General features: G+C 54.4%; 1 protein-coding gene and 1 long non-coding RNA gene across 3 annotated transcripts in view; one reads left to right on the top strand and one right to left on the bottom strand.

Annotated features, from left to right (window-relative positions):
* The first annotated feature begins 5,887 nt into the window (after positions 1-5,887).
* SULT2B1 (sulfotransferase family 2B member 1) overlaps positions 5,888-20,696 on the top strand; it is a 32,251-nt gene continuing 17,442 nt past the window's right edge. Inside the window, exon 1 of the mRNA XM_082710491.1 lies at positions 5,888-6,141. Within this exon, the coding sequence (XP_082566617.1) occupies positions 6,071-6,141 (71 nt within the window). The 5' untranslated portion in view covers positions 5,888-6,070. The remainder of the gene's footprint in view (positions 6,142-20,696) is intronic.
* On the bottom strand, positions 10,968-13,355 carry LOC309853253. Of its 2 annotated transcripts, XR_014305600.1 has the most exons (3): positions 13,229-13,352; positions 13,004-13,148; positions 10,968-12,399 (listed from the first exon to the last, which is right to left on the bottom strand). It is a non-coding gene; the product is annotated as an uncharacterized lncRNA (long non-coding RNA). The 2 variants fall into 2 exon arrangements; XR_014305599.1 differs by having other exon boundaries at positions 13,004-13,355.

Raw genomic sequence — 20,696 nt, 5'->3', positions numbered from 1 at the left:
CTGGCGGGAGGGATAGGCTGCCTTTGAGGTGTCAGCCGCCCTCCTCCCTTCCCATCCAGCTTGACGTCTTCTTTTGCCCTCTCCAAGGGGTCCCCCAGAGCCTTGACGACAAGGGCATCCCTCGCCTGTGGCCTACCCCTAACCTAGGTCGCGGTGTCTTGGTGTCCCAGTTTCGTGTCTGTCTAGGTCATGGGAGTCCCGGCCTCCAGCCCCGCCTCCCTCATCCGACCGAGGAATTCCTGGCCCCCAGCCCCCTCCTCCCTGAGACCCAGAAGCCAGAACCCCCAGCTTCTGTACTACTCCCCAATCTAATTCAGATGGATTCTTTATTCCCGACTCCAGGATTTGGGAGCCCTGCCCCCCAGCCTCCGCCCTCCTGGGAACCCAGCCTCTAAGCCGCCAGAGCTGGCCTGGTCCTGGCTCTCCCAGAATTCCCGGCAATTACTGGCTTTTAATGGAAAGGTCAGGCTCTGGAGGTGACAATGGCCCGGATTCTGTGGAAACATGACATCATGACCCAGTGACCTCCCTTTGCCCACATCTGAGCTCCCAGAACAAAATGGCATAGCTTGGGGCTTCCCAGGGCCCCAGTGGGGGCCTGGGGAAATACCAAGGAATTGGTTTGGGGGGGCCCAGAACAGGGGAACACATGTGAGACCTTCCCTGACATCTGAGGGCAGAGGGGCTCCCCTCCTGGTCAGTCATGTACAGTGGTGACATCTTCATCTTCATGGGGAGCTTGCTGGCCAGCCTAGCCCACCTTTACCTAGCACTGATTCTTGCTACCCTTAACCCCCCCAGGGACAGGTCTGAGCTCCCACCCTAGGGCCCCCAAATGTCCCCTTTATCCCCAGAGTCTCCCTCCTTGGACAAAGAACATCCCTTCCAGGTGCCTCTCCAGCGTCCAGGTCTTTGTCCCCACCAGACCCTTTGCTTGGGAGCTTTAAGCTTCTCACCTGGAGAGGTTCCCCTCCTGGGGCATCCTTGGCACTGGAAAGCCATCCCTGACCTCCCACAGGGGCTCAGGACCTGCAGGCGGGATACCAACCAGACTGCATTTGCCACAGGCCAACAGACCCAAGCCCACCCACCGGTATGCAACCACCCATGTTATTTTCAACCTTCCAGCAGCCACATTAAAAAAAGAGAGAGAGAGAGAGAGACATTGATAAGATTAATTTGAGGAATGCATTTTACTTAATCCAGTATGTCTAAAAGACCATCATTTCCACGTGTAATCAATATAAAAACTACTTGGGAGATATTTTACATGCTTGAACTCAATGGCATTGCTCAGTTCCAAGGGTTAAGTTGGAATGTAATCCTTTTTTTTTTTTTTAAAGATTTTATTTATTTATTTGACAGACAGGGATCACAAGTAGGCAGAGAGAGAGGAAGAGAAGCAGGCTCCCCGCCGAGCAGAGAGCCGTGGGGCTCAATCCCAGGACCCCGGGATCATGACCTGAGCCAAAGGCAGAGGTTTTAACCCACTGAGCCACCCAGGTGCCAAGTCAGAATGTCATCTTACCAAAGCATTACTGTTGCATTTATGAGGAAAGTATTCAGTGCTGCTTCTGTTTTTAAAGTTACATGTAAATTAATTAAAATTAAATATAACTGGAAATGTTCACTTCCCGGGTCACGTGAGCCACGTTTCTAGAGCCCAGTGGCCACATGTGGATGATGGGTCCTGTGTTGAGAGGGCAGCTCTAAGCCGTGTTTACTCACTGTCTTGTTTATGGATGCAACACCAAGTCCTGCAGAGGAGGCCTCTCCAGAGAGTTGGAGGGATGAAGGATGGGTGGTTGAGGGATGGATGATGGATGGATGGAGGGAGGAATGATGGATGGATGGTTGGAGGATGGATAGATGGATGGATGTTTGGGGGTGGGTAGATGAATGGATGGAGAGATGATGGATAATCCCTGCTCCTCCCAGGGAGCACCAGCGGACACCAGCTTTTCCACTTTCTTCTCCACCCCCCCCCCACACCTCCAAATCTCTTTACTGTCCCTCAAATACCTACCTCATGTCCCTGTTGATGGGGTCAGTGATTCCCATTATTGTCCCTCCCCTCCTGTCATTGGGTAAGAAGCCACCCTGTCTTCTGTTTCCCTTTGCCACCTCCTCAGTAGTCTAGGCCCATACAACCTGGTCTTGCCTCTCCCCATCCTTACCCGCATCTTCTGAAGAGATCCAACTAATTCTCCAGGCACCACCATCGGCCAGCTGCTCATTCCCCTCACCCTGTGATAATTCACTCACTCCATCCACAGCCTTTACTCAGGAACCCCTAAGTCCCAGCAACTTTTCCAGGCACTTCCCTTGGGCTACAAGAGGGGACAAACATATAATAAGCCTTGTCTTCATGGGACTGACAGTCTGATGAGGAGATAGACAGTCAGCAAGACCAAGAAGTAAAACATTTAGGATGTCAAAAAGGGAATGAGTGAAAAGGTTGGAGAACTTGGTAGGCAAGTTCAGGAAGGAGAAGAAGGGCCAGGTACAGTGAAGGGAGGCTCCAAAGCATGCAGCTTTCTGGGGAAGTGTACACCAGACAGAGGAATGGCAGTGCAAAGGCCCTGAGGTGCAAACATTTCTATGTCTCTGGGTTACTTTATCTAAATGGTCTCTTGTCCAGTCAGGTACAGCCACCAGGTCCTCCTTCTCCCTTCAACATTGTCCTCCTTCAACTCTCCCTGGGTCTTCCTAGATGTCCTTGTCCCCCAGGGCAATCCCCCTTCCCAAGTTTCTTTCCCAGTCTCCCTCGAAGGTCATTAAGGCAGAAGAAAGGCAGGGCAGTCTAGCCCAGAGGGCCAGGAAAGGTGTCCCAGCTCAGTGCTCCTACTTCCCTGACATCAGAGAAGTCCATCATCCCCAGGCAGGGAGAGCGAGCCCTCTTGATTTCCCCCACTCCCTTCGAGGGAGCCCCCTGCCCAGATGGGCACATCAAGGCTAATTCTGAAAGTAGCCAAGGTAAGATTCCAACTCATCTGTTGGGAGTGGGGCTGGGGGCGGCTCCTCACACCGCAGCACCTCAGCCGTGGGCCTTTGGGCAGATGAACCAAAGCAGTGCGTTGTCCTGGAATGTTTGTCTTCTGCCTGCCATTGGAGTGAAAGTGGGCAACGCTGTGCAACCTTGGGCAGCTCATCCCACCTCTCTGAGTTGCCTTTGTGCATCTGTTAGTGAGTCTCTTGTGCCCTATCCCTCCTGTGTGCAACAACACGGGGCAGGCAATAATGGGTCAGGAAATCTAATTTAATTTAATTTAATTTTACTTTATTAAAGATTTTATTTATTTATTTGACAGAGAGAGAGAAACAGTGATGGCAGCAACACAAGCAGGGGGATGGCAGAGGGAAAGCTGGCTTCCCACCAAGCAGTGAATCCAACGTGGGGCTGGATCCCAGGACACTGGGATTACGACCTGAGCCAAAGGCAAACACCTAATAACTGAGTCACCCAGGCGCCCCTTTTATTTTATTTTTTTTTAATATTTTCTTTATTTGAGAGAGAGAGAAAGAACGCAAGCGGAGAGAGGGGCAGAAGGAGAGGGAGTGGGAGAAGTAGGCTCTCCACATTCTCCTTCACAAGGAACCTAATGCGGATTCAATCCCTTGGTCCTTTGGTCCTTCAATCAAGGACCCTTGGATTGTGAGCTGAGCTAAAGGCAGACACTTAACTGAGCCACCCAGGTGCCCCTTGGAAATCTAATTTTAAATGGCAACCATTTTGTATTTATTCAACCAACCAAATTTTCTCTGGCACATACTAGAGAAATGACAGAAAACATTCTGGGAAGACTCCACCGAACTGTTGATGGTGATTCTCTCCATGGGTAGAAGGAGGCTTACAGAGGTCCTTATTTTCTACCCGGTCGTGACTGTTCGGACATTTTCTTTCCTTTCTTCCATTTTTTTTTTTTTTTAAACCAAGTACATATATGCCTTCTGTTATATAAAAATAAGTCATTCCTGGTAAGAACATTGGACTTTGTGGCCAAGTTCAAAGCCTCTAAGGGGTAAAGAAATAGGTGAGCTGGGGTCAGAGGGGCAGAGAACAGGGAGGCGAGGCCAGGGAATCTCAGGGGCTGGGATGGATGGAGTACATGGGCAGGAGGCCAGACTCCAGGCAGGACCTGGAGGGCCTTGGGACTGGGGGGCAGGGAGGGAGAGCTCTGGGAAGGACTGGAGGCAGGGAGGCTGAGGTGAGGCTGGGGGGAGGGAGGGAGAGGAGGCCTGAGGGCACAGGCAGGGGGAGGGCATGGGCTGGAGAGTCCCAGCACAGGACAGTGGGGCTGGATACTCACAAGCCTCCAGGAGAGAGAGGACGGGAGGGGCAAGGTCTGGGGGTGACCCGGGGACCCATGGAGCCATCCCCGAGATGGCAACCGGGCAGGAGGGACGATTCTGGGGAGCCCCTCGGGTCCCGCCCCAGCTGGAGATGGGGTATGTCTGAGTCGCCTGGGAGGGGCCCAGAGGAGATGGTGGGGGCCCTCATGAGGGGCATCCTTCTGGGTAGAGGGGTTCCAGAAGCTCATGGAGAAGAAAGCTGGAGGCGCCATTAGGACCCCTTAGGGGCCTACACACAGTCAGGTCTAGACGTGTCGACCGGGTGAGGGTTATTTACCCCCATTTTTCGGATAGAGAAACTGAGGCTCAAGGGGGCACTGAGCAAGAAGAAGCGCTGGGGATTTGCTGGCCCCTGGATGTGGGGGAGCAGAGAGGAGGGAGGCTCCCAGGTGCCCAGGTCAGGGGTGAGGCCCCCCCCAGAGGTGGGAGCCCAGGAGGGGAGCCCAGGAGGGGAGCCCGTTGGGCTCTGGAGGGAGAAACTGCAGAGCCCAGAGGCCAGGAGAGCGGGAGACAAGGAGGCTGAGAGGAGGATGCTGGGGCCTTCCTCCAGCTGGCCTGGGACAGCCTGGTGAGCGCCCTCAGCCCCAGAGACCCAGAGCCCCTGCAGGCTTGTCTTGTCTACATCACACAGCCATCAGAAGTCAAGTCTCTGTGCCCTGGCTCCTGGCTGAGGGAGGAGCAGGCAGGGGAGGGACCCAAAGGCTACAGCCTGGGCTGGCTGGAGGGGCCCAGAGGGCCAGTGCGGACACCCGCCTGGCAGAGGGGAAGATACTGGGGCAGCGAGGTCACCTAAGCGGCTGGCTGTGTGATCCTGGGCAGCCCGCCTGCCCTCTCTGAGCCTCCACTCGCTCATCTGGAAACGGAGCCTCGGGGAAGGGGTATCACCAAGGCTGCTGAGGACAGGAGGGACCGCAGACCTCGGGGGTCAGACCCATCGGGTTCGGATCCGCTTCAGGCTGCGTGACCCCGGTCACGCAGACACTTTCACTCTCAGCCTCAGTTTCCCCATCCGGAAAGCGGGTGTGATAAAAGCGTCTGACTCATCCCCGGGAACAAAGGGGTCCCGCTCAGGAGGTGAGGAGCACGGTGTCCTAATGTTTCCCATGAGGGCTGCCCGGGGGGGGGGGGGGACCCATCCTCCTGTCCTTCGAGCCCCTGGGGGGCCACACAGAGCCTCTGGTTTGGGGACTCAGCTGCGTCCCCACCCCTGCCCTCCCCTGCTCTCCCATCCTCTCCTGAGCCAAGCACGTGGTTCTAACACTGTCCCAGCCCTTAGAGCAGCGCCCGACAGGCCCGAGGCACCCAAGAAATATTTTCTGAATGAATAAATGAATGGATGAATGAATGAACTCTCTGAGAACTTGCACACGGAGACCCCGGGTAGGTGTGCCTGGGGCCGGGAACACAGAAGGTTCCAGTATGGAACTGGAGTGGCATCCTGGACTCTGCCCCTGGTGGCTGGGGAGATTCCTGGGATGTATCCATCAGCTCTCCTCCCTCCCCACCCTCGGAGAAGGGTGGCTCCCTCCCAGCCTCTCCCCGCTGTTGGAGGCGTGGGTAGCAGCTGGGAGAACCGGCTGGGTGCTGCCCCTCCCCTTGGGCGCGGAGGTAGGCTCCAGCCGGGCACCTCTGGTGGCAGACGCCACTGCTGCACATACCTGGTCCCCGTGCCGCCTGCTCCCGCGCGTCCTCCCCTCCCTTCCCTCACCGGCCTGCCATGGACGGGCCCTCCGAACCCCGGATCCCGGCCCTGTGGGACACGCATGAAAACAACATCTCCGAACTCAGGTGAGGCCCGGCCCTGGGCACCAGTGGGGAGATCCCCGCCCCCAACCCATTACCCGAACAAGAGCCATGGGCCTTGGCAAGGGGGCCCGGGGACCAGCCCCTGCTGCTTCAAACCTGGCCGAGACCCAGCTGGCTCGTCCCTGCTGGAAGGGAATGAGGCACAGGGCAGTGCTGAGTTACTTGGGGTTCCTGAGCTGTCCCGGACCATTGCGGGGACCTCAGGGTCTCTGTCTTCCAAAAGCCTCTTCCTGACACAGGGCTGATGGGGGCTGAAGTCTGGCTCTCAGTAATTTCTCAGGAAACCTTAGTGCCTATCGTCCCCTTTTCCTCCTGGACACCCAGAGCACCTTCGGATGGGGTTGCTTTCCCTCATGGGGGCTCAGATTGGGACACCTGCTCGGCTCGGGGGAGGATGGGAGAGCAGGGGAGGGCAGGGGTGGGGACGCAGCTGAGTCCCCAAACCAGAGGCTCTGTGTGGCCCCCCAGGGGCTCGAAGGACAGGAGGATGGGTCCCCCCCCCCCCCGGGCAGCCCTCATGGGAAACATTAGGACACCGTGCTCCTCACCTCCTGAGCGGGACCCCTTTGTTCCCGGGGATGAGTCAGACGCTTTTATCACACCCGCTTTCCGGATGGGGAAACTGAGGCTGAGAGTGAAAGTGTCTGCGTGACCGGGGTCACGCAGCCTGAAGCGGATCCGAACCCGATGGGTCTGACCCCCGAGGTCTGCGGTCCCTCCTGTCCTCAGCAGCCTTGGTGATACCCCTTCCCCGAGGCTCCGTTTCCAGATGAGCGAGTGGAGGCTCAGAGAGGGCAGGCGGGCTGCCCAGGATCACACAGCCAGCCGCTTAGGTGACCTCGCTGCCCCAGTATCTTCCCCTCTGCCAGGCGGGTGTCCGCACTGGCCCTCTGGGCCCCTCCAGCCAGCCCAGGCTGTAGCCTTTGGGTCCCTCCCCTGCCTGCTCCTCCCTCAGCCAGGAGCCAGGGCACAGAGACTTGACTTCTGATGGCTGTGTGATGTAGACAAGACAAGCCTGCAGGGGCTCTGGGTCTCTGGGGCTGAGGGCGCTCACCAGGCTGTCCCAGGCCAGCTGGAGGAAGGCCCCAGCATCCTCCTCTCAGCCTCCTTGTCTCCCGCTCTCCTGGCCTCTGGGCTCTGCAGTTTCTCCCTCCAGAGCCCAACGGGCTCCCCTCCTGGGCTCCCCTCCTGGGCTCCCACCTCTGGGGGGGGCCTCACCCCTGACCTGGGCACCTGGGAGCCTCCCTCCTCTCTGCTCCCCCACATCCAGGGGCCAGCAAATCCCCAGCGCTTCTTCTTGCTCAGTGCCCCCTTGAGCCTCAGTTTCTCTATCCGAAAAATGGGGGTAAATAACCCTCACCCGGTCGACACGTCTAGACCTGACTGTGTGTAGGCCCCTAAGGGGTCCTAATGGCGCCTCCAGCTTTCTTCTCCATGAGCTTCTGGAACCCCTCTACCCAGAAGGATGCCCCTCATGAGGGCCCCCACCATCTCCTCTGGGCCCCTCCCAGGCGACTCAGACATACCCCATCTCCAGCTGGGGCGGGACCCGAGGGGCTCCCCAGAATCGTCCCTCCTGCCCGGTTGCCATCTCGGGGATGGCTCCATGGGTCCCCGGGTCACCCCCAGACCTTGCCCCTCCCGTCCTCTCTCTCCTGGAGGCTTGTGAGTATCCAGCCCCACTGTCCTGTGCTGGGACTCTCCAGCCCATGCCCTCCCCCTGCCTGTGCCCTCAGGCCTCCTCTCCCTCCCTCCCCCCAGCCTCACCTCAGCCTCCCTGCCTCCAGTCCTTCCCAGAGCTCTCCCTCCCTGCCCCCCAGTCCCAAGGCCCTCCAGGTCCTGCCTGGAGTCTGGCCTCCTGCCCATGTACTCCATCCATCCCAGCCCCTGAGATTCCCTGGCCTCGCCTCCCTGTTCTCTGCCCCAGTGCCTTTGCATATTCACTTCCTCTGTGGGGATTCCCAGAGAAGTCTTTTTTCTAATCTCCTGAATCCACCTCTGGCCATGCCCAGCTCAAGTTTTTTCTGTGACTCCCTAGCACCCATAGCGATGGCTTCTGAAACCTTTTAAGACACAGATCTTTTAGAGGAATCTTCTTCTGGAGCAGAAATACATCACAGAGTTCAAGAGGGAGCTGCTCTGTTTTAAAACGGAGGACTAGGGCTGAGGTCCTGCCTCTCACCCTGCTTCTTCTGTGGGAGCTCCTCTCTGTTCCCACAGTCCCCACCTTCCTCAATGCCTGAGCCCCACCTGCTTGCCTCCACTTCCACCCGGGCCTGGATCTCACACCTTTGGGATTTGCATCTGAACATTCCTTCGCCTGGGATGACCTCTCTCCCTGTGTGGCAAACTCCCTTCATACACGGTGTCAGATTCTCGGCCACCGCAGCTAGGTTCCCTGACCCCACTTCCAGCTTCAGACTCACCCCACGCATCACACTGTGGCCTGTTCACAGACAGGGTCAGAGCTGGGCCCCCTTGGGGGCCTTAGCAAGTCTCTGAGAATGATGTCAAGGAATGAATGGAGGTTAGGCAAGCCGGCTGGATGAGTCAGGGCCAGAAGGCAGGTGAGCAGGGGCAGGGCAGGGAGGGAGAAGGGAGAGGAGAGGCTGACTGTGAATCTGAGGGGACCAGTGGGACAGTGGAAAATTCCCATGGGGACTATTAGTACCCATAGTCGCGTGAATGGCTCCTAATGACACCACCTGCAACCCGATTCTATTTTTTACAACCCCCCTCTCCCCTGGAAAACCAGAAAAGCTCATATACTGCTTGGAGAACACAGGCACATGCAACAGAACTCCACCACGGAAGAGGATTTCATGGGGGTCGCAGTTGTGGGGAGAAGGAACCCAGAGACACCAGGGGGACCCGGGGCTCGGAACGTTCTCGTTCACAGCCTTTGCCATCAATCACGCTTTATAAGTTCTGTGTTGTTCCCTGCTGCCGGGTAGGGGTCCAGTTTGGGTAGGGGTCCAGTGTACAAAACGGGGATCCCAAGGGCAAAAATCAAAATTTGAAAAGAAAAACCTTGACAGCAGGAGGCAGACAGGACCCTGACTGTTGTGCTCTGCATCCCCTCTGGTCCTTTCTTTCTTAGGGGCTTCCCAGCCACTGTCTGGGATTAACAAGCACCAATGACTAGCTCTTGTCTTACTATGGAGGCCCAGAGAGGTTGAGTGAGTTGCCCGAGGTCACCCAGCTTGCCAAGTGGGATGTCGCCAGGGTCTGAAGTGAGGCTGCCTGGCCTCTTGCGAGCCGGCTGGCCTGGGCGGGCGGGAAAGGAGTCTGGGGATGAGCGAGGGGAGGAGGGGGAGGCAGCTGCTGGCAGGCCCGATGGGAGGCTTGGCGGGCAGTCCCTGCTCCGGCCTGTTTCCTGGGGTGTCGCATGTTGGGCTGCTCCATGACCAGCCCCTTCTGGAGAGAGTCGAGGCCGGAGGAAGCCAAGCTCGCCTTTGGACCTGCTGTCGCCACCCCTCCCTCCCTCCCTCTGATCTTGGAGAGCCTGCTGCAAGGCCCTTTCTGATCTCCGCCCGGTTTATGGCTGAGGTCTCTGGCCCTGGTTTTGAAAGTCCTGGCCCCCTCCTTTCCTGGGGAGGGCTGAGCCACTCAAACATTTTATTGGCTCAATCCCTGCCAGTCACAGAACTGTTTCTCCCAAGGAGAGGGGGCCGCTAATAAAAAGGTTCTAAGCAGTAAACCAATAATAGGACATTGGACCTCGCCGCCTGGGTGGAATTTGGACAGGCTGAGAAGGGTGTGGACTCTGGGCCGCCGCTAGTAAATAAGATGCTCTGGGAGATGTTCGCAGCCACCCAGCTGCCCGATGATGATGTGGGCTTGGGAGCAAAGGGCGGGATGTGTCTCCGTGTGTGCACGTGCTCTTTCGGGGCTGGGAACGTGGGAACATCGAGGAGCCAGGTGGAAAGGACTGAGCAGCTCGGGTGGCTGGAGGGCAGTGTCTATGGGAAGGAGAGTGGCCTCCCGGCGGCCCCTCTGGAGGCACCGAATGCCAAGGCAAGGAGGGAGATGCTGGTGTTGCTGGGGAAGCCTGGATCAGAGGCCTCGAGAGAGAGGTAGGAACCAGGGCTTTGCCACTGTAGACACGAATGCCGGAGGCGTGAAGTTCGTGAGCAGACAGCCCTGAATTAAGATCCTGCCCAGGTCGCTCGCTGGCGGGGACCCTGGGGCAGACAGGGGCGTTGGAGCTCTGCGTCTGTGAAATGGGTACAGTGGGTGATGCCTGGGGGGATGGGTCAGGTCCAGCGCTCTCTGCTGAGTCAGGGTTTGAGCGTATTTTTTTTCCTTCCTCCTTCTCCAAACCCCGTGACCCCCTCCTGAGCCAGGAACTCAGGTGCCAGGAAGGGTGGGGCCGGGGTGAAGAATGGTGATAATTAGAACCTTCCTGAGCATTCAGCGTGTGCCAGGCTCCTGGAGGGCTTTGAGTGGATTGAGATCCTTGGGTCCAGGGCCTTGCTCTGAACCTCCCAGAGAAAGGGCTCAGACAGGAGTCCTCAGACTTTGGGAAAGGACTGTCCCTGGGCAGGCATCACCCCCATGAGGGGACCAGTGCCTCTGTGGTCTGTCCACCTGCCAGACTCACGCAGTCCCATAGACGCACAGCGTGAGCCCTCTGAGGCAAACATTTTCTCACGGCCACATAAAAAAAGAAAGAAAGAACAAAAGAAGGAAGGAAAAAAGAGAGAAAGAAAACAAATGGCAAGAGACACAGGCAAAAATCATTTTAATTCTATATTCTATTTAACCAATATATCTGAAATGCTACCATTTCAACACAGAACCAAGAGAAAAAATTATCAATGAAATCTTTTACATGCTCGGTACACAAAGCCTTTGGGACCAAGTGGCCTTTTGCTCCAATGAAAGGGCAGCCTTCCATCAGGAGGACATCTGCCTCTGGGCTCATGGCGTTACAGCTCAAGAAAGTCCTTCCCCGGGCCTGAGTCAAAACCAACCTGCCTGAAAAGCTTTCTGATCATTGGAGTCAAGTGTCAGGGTGACGGTGAAATCAGTAAATAGCAAATACTGTTGAATGGGCCCCCCTTTTGCTCTGGCCTTGTTTCAAGGGCTCAGTGACCCACACAATATCCAGGGGGGGAGGCGTGCAGAATTAAGTGTTTCCATCATTCTGGAAAGTTCTGTTGGCCGGCATGGCTCCAGGCTGTGAGTGACCCAAGGGCCAGGAAAGGTACCTAGTAGGAGCTTAATAAATGCATGTTGGAAGGGAAAGAGAGAGAGAGAGAGAGGAAGCATTAGAGAGAAAGAAAAGAAAGAAAAATCACAAAGAGCCTCAGGCTAAAGGCACACACTGAGCTCTGAGGCGTGGTGGAGCATAGAGTATGCAGGGAACTGGGAGAACTTGTGGTGGGAACAGAACAACACTGGCCATGCTGGAGTGGGGGCCTCAGAGAGGTGGGGGCCGTGTGAGCCAATGGAGGCACAGTGAGTCTACTGGCCCTTGAGGGACAAAGCCTGGGCTGCAGTACAAAGAACTCTGAGAATTTGAAGAGAGTGATTAATTTCTTTAGCTAGATTTTTCTCCATTACGATTATCTTTAGGAAAGTGATACATCAAAGTGATACATCTCAAAAAAATTTTTTTAAGTTATTTAAAAGTTTGAGTGGATTTGAAATGTGCTAGAGGTGGAGGGAGAGGAAGAAACTGGAGAGGGGATTTTACCCCATCAGGACGTAAACCTCATAGTTACAGTAAGGCAAATAATATGACCCCCATCCAATGCCTGAGTAATTCCAACTCCTGGTTATTTGTCCAAGGAAATGAGAATGCAGGGCCACCCAAAGACCAGGATGGGGGCAGCACCTTTAATAACTTGATCTGGAAACAGCCTAGAACAGGGAAATGGATAGGCACCCTGTGATTTATTTACACAGTGGAATTCAACTCAGTCACAGAAAGGAAAAAAAAACCTCTAATATACACACAAACACCCATGAATGTCAAGGATGTTACACTGAGCCAAAGCAGCCAGACGCTGGAGCACGTTCTGTAAGACGAAAGTTCCAGAACGGCCAAGACCAGACAACTCCATTTCTGAGGAAAACTTGGGACAGAGGTCACCTCTCAGGCAGAGGAGGGGGCAGATTCGGAGGAGGCAGCAGGAAACTTTCCAGGGCGCTGGGCTTTTCTACATCTTGCCAAGAGTTGGGAATCGCAGGAGGATATGCCTCTGTCAAAATTCACTGAAGAGTAATATATTCCTTCAAAAGGAAAATAATTTTAAAAAGGAGGGAAGTGGGATATCTCACAGCTATTTTTAAGCAAAACGAGACAGCTGTCGATTGACCTAAAAAAATAAGCAAGGTGCAGAGTAAGGTGTAAGGTCTGAAATCAATATTTTTTAGAAGGAAGAGAGGAAGAGGGGGAGAGGGGAGGAGGAGGGAGGGGAGAAGAGGAAGAGGGAGGAGAAGAGGGAGTAGGATGGGGAGAGCAGGAGGAGGAGGAGGGAAAGAGGGAGAAGAACAGGGAGGAGGAGGAAGAGGAGGAAGAGGGAGGAGAAGGAGGAGGGAAAGGGGTGAAGGGGGAGGAGAAGGAGGAGGGGGAGGGGTGAAGGAGGAGAAGGAGGGGGGGGAGGGGTGAAGGGGGAGGAGAAGGAGGAGGGGGTGGGGTGAAGGGGAGGAGAAGGAGGAGGAAGGAGAGGAGGGGGAGGAGAAGGGGGAGGGGGTAGGGGAAGAGAAGGGAGGGTGAGGAGGAGGGGGAGAAGGAGGTGGAGAAGAAGGAGAGGGGAAGGGGGAGCGAGGGAGGGAATCCGAGCCCTCGCTGTGAATGTTTGCGTTTGCTTCTACAAGCGGTTAGGTTACTCACCAAACTGGTGTTATGCCCAACTTTTTGCATCCGAGAGACCACCAAGGAGCCAACACCGATGCCATCACACGAGGGTTTATTCGACAAGCTTCAGCTTGGGCCTAAGTATACCCGACACAGCGGAGTAGGGACTTGGACCCCGAGTCTAGTTAAGGCAGGGGTATTTATGTGCGGTTACCAGAGGCTTGAGGTGGGGGGGGGGGGCAGAGAGGGAAGATTTCAGACTTTCCTGCAATGAGCTGATTAGCTGGAGCCGGGCTGTTTACAGGGTTAGGTATAGCGGTTTTTCTTGGAACTAAAGCAGGGTGGGGTTCCCTGGAACTAAAGTAAAGTAGGGGAAAGTTCAGCCCTTGGTGACAGGGGGCCTGAGTTGGCTGCGGAAGCTAAGAGGTCTGTACTCATGCTAACGTTAAACTTGAGCTGGAATGGCCTTCCGTTTTCTCGGCCTCCACACTGGTAGTGCTGGGATCCCCTGAGGCTGGCAGTGGCATTGCCGGGAGAGACCATTAATAAACGCAGATGATCAAAAGCTATAGAGATATGATCCAAGAATTTGTTACTTTCCTAATTAGATTTTCTAAAGAGAGAAAGAAAAAGACGCATGCGCCCTTGGAAGAAAGTCTGGCAGAATTCAACAGCCTCCCACTCACGGTGCTTAAGGCGGTCGAAATTCATTGAGTGAGGGCTCCCATTGCGGCCACAAGTGTTTGGGGTCATGTGGCCACGTGTTTGGTGGGCCAGGGCTCTTCCACCTCTGACTCCCACATTAACCCCACCCCCCAGACGTCTCTGGGCCCACCTGCCACGGGCAAGTGGCAGCACACTTAGACAGCACATAGCTGTCATGGCCACTGTGCTCACAGTTCAGAATTCAAGACATAGGGAAGTCATGAAATGGAAAATTCTAGTCTCACGACGACCCCAGACCCATCCCTGGAGTCATCACTGTTAATGCCTGCCTGTCAGAAATGAACCTTCACGCGTATATCTCTTCTTATTCATTTCTTTTGAAAACAGAATCAAGATACTACTTCATACCTTTTAGCCTTTTGTAGTATCTGGGACGTTTTAACAAATAAATACCACTTCCTTACCCCTCCGGTCTTTTAGTGTGAAAATATCCAAACATATTTAAAAAAAAAAAAAACCCTTGTAAGAATTATCCACAAACTTCCCTATACCTCCCAATTTTTATTGGTATTATATATGTCTTTTTATTGTATTTTATTTTTATTATATATTTTATTTTTTATATGTCTTGTTTTATTTTATTTTATATTTTATTATATTTGTCTTATATATATGTCTTATCACGTATCTGAGCATCCTTCTATCGGTCCGTCCATCCTTATTTGTGAACTTATTTGTGATACGTTTCTAAAGTAAGCTGTAGACATCAGAACATTGCCTTGCAAGCAATCCCATATTTGCTTATGGGATTTTCTTTTAATAGAGAATATCTAGGGGCGCCTGGGTGGCTCAGTTGGTTAAGCGTCTGCCTTCAGCTCAGGTCATGATCCCAGGGTCCTGGGATCAAGTTCCTCATCGGGCTCCCTGTTCAGAGGAAGAGAGAGAAGCAGACTCCGTTGTGCTTGTGCTCTCTTGCTCTCTCTCTCTCTCTCTCTGTCAAATAAATAAAATCTTTTAAAAAAGAGAGAGAGAAAGAGGATGTATACCTACAGCGTAGTGCACAAATTTGAAGTTTGCTGGGTTTTAAGAAATATACACAGGACCCCCGCCCCTCTCAAGAAATAAACTCCTCGTTTTGAATGGCTGGATTCTAATTTTTGTCAGGCCCTGATGGATTTATCCAGCCCTGTGTTGTTTCAAGTCTTGCTCAATGATCTTGCAATGAACATCCTGGTATATATTTAACTGGGCACCCCCTCAAGGCCACCGATCTATTCCATAAATTTCCAGGGGTCACGTCCTTTTGCCCCTCCAACAGATATGATGGGGTAGTGCCCAGAATGTCAGATACTGGTTCTTGGAGGTGGGACACGGTAGGATAATTTCTTCTCCCTCCTAGAGAGCCTGGGAGTGGGGCCGGCTGATCTTAAGAAGTCACTAGCCAAAGAAATTAGTTACTAAGTGTTAAAACGGCTGCTGCGAAGGAAGCAAGCACATTCGCAGGGGGTGTCTCCTGCTTTAGCCGAGGTGGTCTGCATGCCTAAAATGTTGCCAACTGATCTCTCAAAGAGGTTAGTCTAATTGCTCTCCTGCCAATAGCAGGCAAGTGAAAAGAGCCTGTTTCTCTGTACTCTGGCCAAGGCATGAGTCATTCCACTGGGATGGAGGTGCCCAGAGGAGATGCTGATGCTTGCCCAGATGGGCTCCAGGCGGAATTTCAGGAGGTGAGGGAAAGGTACTCCTGCGACGGAGAACAGTTCAGCCTGGGGAACTGCACCGTGTGTCAGGGGAATGGGGTGCGCTGAACCTGGCTCAGGCTTGGGGAGGCTTGGCAGTGTTCCCCAGAGAAAGGCAGGTTGACCACAGGTGGCTGCCATGAGTCAGCACGACAGCTGGCGGGGCTGCTAAGAGATCCTGCGGGCTGGATTGCATTCCACATTCCCGCTGGAAGCGTGGGGCCACTCCCAGGAAGGGGAGCAGCTCCAGCCCCACGCAGAACCCAGAATCCCAGGCCCGGATCCTGTCATCTCCTTTGCACACATGGTCTGCGTCTCTTGATCCGGGGGTTGTGAGTTTGAGCCCCGTGTTGAGTGTAGAGATGACTTAAAAATAAAATCTTTTAAAAACACAGGGCGTACACACACATTAGAACATTTTTCGGTTCATTTTTGTCCATTCAAACACCAACTACAATTGGGTTTTTTGGTCATTTCGCTTCACTTTGGTATCTCCCAGCGCAGGGTGCAGAGTAGGTGCTCGGTAAATATTTGTGGGCTGAATGAATCAATTTGCCCCACCTCTGGCAAAAAGGCCTAAAGCTCCAGGGTTGGGAAGCTCTCCTTGGGCATCAGGCTGGAATGTCCCAGGAAAAGAGGTCCCTGATACCCCTGTCACTGCTCATTCTTTTTTTTTTTTTTTTTTTTTTTAAGATTTATTTATTTATTTATTTGACAAAGAGATACACAGTGAGAGAGGGAATACAAGCCCGGGGAGTGGGAGAGGGAAAAGCAGGTTTCCTGCTGAGCCAGGAGCCTGATGCAGGACCCTGGGATCACAACCGGAGCCAAAGGCAGTTGTTTAACAACTGAGCCACCCAGGCACCCTCCTCTGCTCATTCTTCAGATGAGACCAGAGAGGGCTTGTGAGTGGCTTCAGGTCACACAGCAAATCTAAGGCAGGCCTGCAAATGAGCAGGCATTGCTTCTTGGCACATCTCTGGGATATCCAGGAGGGACATTGACCAGCAGGTTGTTCTGTTATCATAGTGGCTAATGGACGCTGAGCATGATATGAACAAAAGCTCTTTAAAGAAAGTCATACAGAGCAAAGTTGATTTGTGTGTCTGTGTAGGGGGGAGCGTATTGTCCTATGAATTTTAGCACAATTTTAGCTAAGATCTGAGTGGCAGCAGGGCTGCATTCCTTCCAGAGGCTCTTGGGAGAATCTGGTTCTTCTGCGCCTTTCCAGCTTCTAGAACCTCCTAGAAGCCACCTGCATTCCGTGGCTCGTGGGTCCTTGGTCCGTCTCCAAAGCCAGCGGTTCGCTCATATGTGCCCAACTCTGTGCTCTGACCACAGCTTCTGCGATCACAGCTCCTCCCCTCCCTCTCTGAAGGACCCTCGTGATTAAATTTCGGGCCACCTGAGAATCTCCCCATCTCGAAATCCTGACCAGAATCGCAGCCGCGAGACCCCCTTTCCCCTCAGTGTGACGTAGTCACGGGCTCTGGGGATTGGGGTGCACACGTCCGTGGGGACCACCGTCCTCCGGGCGGACCGTACAGACGTGCCTTCCTGAGTCTGGCTTCCTTCACCCTCCTCGCGCCTTCGAGAGGCATCCACGCTGCTGTGGGTCGCGGCGGTCATCTCCTCTCATTGCCAAGGGCCGTCCCCTGGTGTGGACAGGCCGCTGTTGACGTGCTCACCCGCTGGACGGCGTCTATGTTGTTGCCAGTTTGGAGGGATCGTGAACAAGGTGACTGTAAACACATGAATACAAATGTTCGTGTGGACATCAGCATTCGTTGCCCGTGGGTGAACACCCAGGAGGGGGAGAGACTCTGGTTCCAGATCTGCTTATAATAAAATAAGATAGTGCAGGGGCGTCTGTGGGACACAGTGCGGGGAGCGCAGCCCTCTTGGTGTCGGCTCAGGTCGGGATCTCCAAGCAGCGAGATCTAGCCCCGCCTGAGGCTCCGCACTCTGCACCAAGTCTGCTTGGGATTCTCGCCCTCTCCCTCCGCCCCATCCCCCCTCCCACCACCTCGCTCTCAAATACATAAATAAATCTTTAAAAAGTAAGCCAGTTTGGTGAGACTACCGTATATAATATAATATGATAATAATATTCTCCAGGAGTTAAATACTCTGGTAGCCAAGGGGAGGGAGATGGAGTCCCACTCCGAGAGGTCACGTGAGTCCCCCGGGGGCAAACCTCTATCTCCTTGACTACTGCTCACACCCCTGCCCAGACAGGAGCACATCTGGGGAGCACTGAGCGCAGGGACCCAGAGACGTGCGGGCAACGGCTCCCAGCTGGTTAGGGGTCAAATCGTGGAGCCATGGTGCTTGGGTTACTATCCCGGCTCTGCCTCTCTGTGCTTCCAGCTCACATTTGCAAGGTGGGGAGGGGATGTCAAGGGAGTGCAGGAAGCCAGGCCCATCACATAGCAGGGACGTGCTACCTGCCAGCCATCGCTGTCGGTATTAATATCACTTCCTCAACAAATATCGACTGGAGGGCTGCTCTTGGCAATGAAGACAGACCCAAAAATAAATAAATAAATAAAATAATCCCTGGTCTCACGGAGCTTACGTGCAAGCAGAGAAGGACGGCAATCAACAATCAGGGAGACACATAAACCGTGAGAGCGCCTGGGAAGATGCCCAGCGTACTGGTGGTGTGTAGACAAAGCAGGGTGAGGGGCTGGGGTGGGGCTCGAGTGCAAAGAGGGTGTCAGGTGAAGCCTCACCGACAAGGGGCAGCGGGGTGCTGTCTATCGGAGCAAAGGCAGGAGGCGAGGGTGCCAAGCATGGTGGAAGGCAGAGAGGGCAGTCAGTGCAAAGGCCCTGAGGCAGGCCTCGGCCTGAAGGGTCAAAGGACCAGCAAGGAGATCAGTAAGCGAGGGGTGGAGGTGAAAATTAAGGCGGAAGGGTCAATGTAGCTCCTGTGGGGCCTCGTGTTCACGGTGAGGGTGTTGCTTTTTCTTTGAGTTAAGGCGGGTGGGTTCGGAGCAGAGGAGAGACAAGAGCCTACTTAGTTTCTAACAGTGGGGAGAACTGTCGCTGGGGTGCAGGGGTAGAAGTAGGAGACCAGTAAGGTGGCCACTAAAGTCCAGTCAGAGGGAAGAAGCCTTCCTACTCTCCTCATCCTGAGGCCCAGAGAGGGTAAGTCATGTATTCAAGGTCACGGAGCTAGTTGGTAGCAGAGCTTGAGTTCAAATCCAAGTCTACCCACCCTCAACCCATCTTCCTTCCCCACTGCGGATGGGGCTGCCTCTGGAGATGGTGTCAGGGCCCTCATCGCCCGGGGATCCTAAGCAGGGATGGATTTGTTTATTGCACACCTACTCTGTGCCAGACCCTGGGGATAAAACACTGACCTTGACCCACACACTGCTCTAGTGGCAGAGGAAGGGGTAGAGGTGCACTGACAGGTACTTATTGAGACCACCTAGGAAGACTGCTGTGCAACCTGAGGGAAATATATTAACTTCTCTGGGCCTCCATGTCTTCCAGCAGAAAGTAGTGCTCACCATACCCACCTCATGGGGCTCTGGGAGAAGTCCAATAATGAATGTTTTTGACATAGATTTTCTCTCTGGGCGAATCCCATGTTCTTCCTCCCCTTCTGGGGCCAAAGGCAAGTCAGGACAGGGTCTTTCAGGTCGGAGGAGGCCAGAAGAATGGGCAGGCCTAGGTCACGGAGGACCTTGAGCTGCGGACTGAGGGACTGCGGCCACATGCGGGGATGGACAGGTGGAAGGGGCTGGAGGCCAAGGGACTGAAGGGCCTGGCTGGAGAGCGAGAGGGCGAGGAGGAGACCGGAGTTGGACGGGCGCAGTATGGACAGAGAGAAAGAGAGGGCTAGGGCTGGGGTGGGAGGCCGGAGTGTCGATGTGTCAGGCCATTCTTAGTCTCACGTTCTAGGGTCTCTGGAGCAGGGCAGACCAGAACCGGCAGCCTCGAGAAGGCTAATAGGCAGGAGCTCAGCCAGCGGCCCATTATGTTGGCCAGCGTGCTCTCTGCTGTTTCTTCTGCGGCCAGACTGATCCAGCTCCATTGTCACCTTCATTCCTCTGCTCCAGTCGAGCGATAACTCCGTGCCAGGCCCCAGACGTGGTGTGGGAACAAAACAGGCTTGTCACCCAGGGAGAGTCAAGTCCCCCTGGGGCCAGATTTGATTTACAAGCTGGGGAGCGAAGGCACACAGCACCTGTCTGAGGACACACAGTGGGATTCAGCCAAGCAGGAAGGAGTGGGGGGCGTTCCCAGCCTGGAACCCTCAAACACAGACAAGGGTGAGGGCGGGCCCAGCATTCCTGGCCAGGGGAGCTGCAGGCACAAAGGCCCGGAGGTGGAAATAGTGCTCAGCGCAGGGAGTAGTTTCGGGGTACCCAGGGAAGGCGGGACTGGGACAGAAACTGCCTGCAGGGCCGAGGTTCAAATCCCAGCTCTGCCTGGAACTTGTCATGTGTGGCCTTGGTCAGATCACTCTCCCTTCCTTCCATTGTCCCGTCTATAGTATCGGCACATGTGAGGAGGCGGCATTTGGGCCTCGATTGTTTATTTAATGAGCAATTGGCTGTTCTGGGCTCTGAGAGCACACTGATAAGGTCTGCACACTGCTGGCCTGCAAGGGGGCCCAGCTGTGGGCATCTTGAAGGGGCCGGGCAGGGGGTTCTGAAGTGCAGGGGGCTGAAAAGGGCTGAGACAGGGGAAAGGACATCACAAAAGCTCTTTGACTTTCTATCACTTTTTTTTTTTTTAAGATTTAATTCATTTATTTGACAGAGAGAGAGGGAACAGAAGCAGGGGGAGTGGGAGAGGGAGAAGCAGGCTTCCCGCCAAGCAGGGAGCCGGACTTGGGGTTCGATCCCAGGACCCTGGGATCATGAGCTGAGCCGAAGACAGACATTTAACAACTGAGCCACCCAGGGGCCCCATCTCTCTCACTTTCTTCTTGGTCAGTGCCTTCGTTCACTCCCGCGTGCACTGGGTCGGTCAGATACAGGAGAGCACCAGGGACGTGACCCCCTGGGGTGGAGCGAGGACCCTCCCTGCTGGGGGGTGGTGCATGAGGGAGATACCCTCGTATTGATTGATTCATGCCATCCGTGAATATTTCAGGGACTCCTGAAGGGCACAGCATCTTTTCCCTGTCAGCATTTCCCTTTTCCTCTCCTGCCAACCGGGGAGGACATCTCTCCGAGAGGCTGTCTGATCAAAGACCCAAACAGTGCTGCCCACCAGAGGGAGTTTCAGCTTTCCCAGTGTTTACCAGGAGCCAGGCGCCTCCGAGATTATCCCTTTTATTTTTATTTTTTGAAGATTTTATTTATTTG

The sequence above is a fragment of the Mustela nivalis genome (assembly GCF_964662115.1).
Source record: "Mustela nivalis genome assembly, chromosome: 18".
NCBI classification, from domain to species: domain Eukaryota; kingdom Metazoa; phylum Chordata; class Mammalia; order Carnivora; family Mustelidae; genus Mustela; species Mustela nivalis.
Note: the sequence above shows the minus strand (reverse complement) of the source record. Positions and strands in the feature narration are given on the sequence as shown.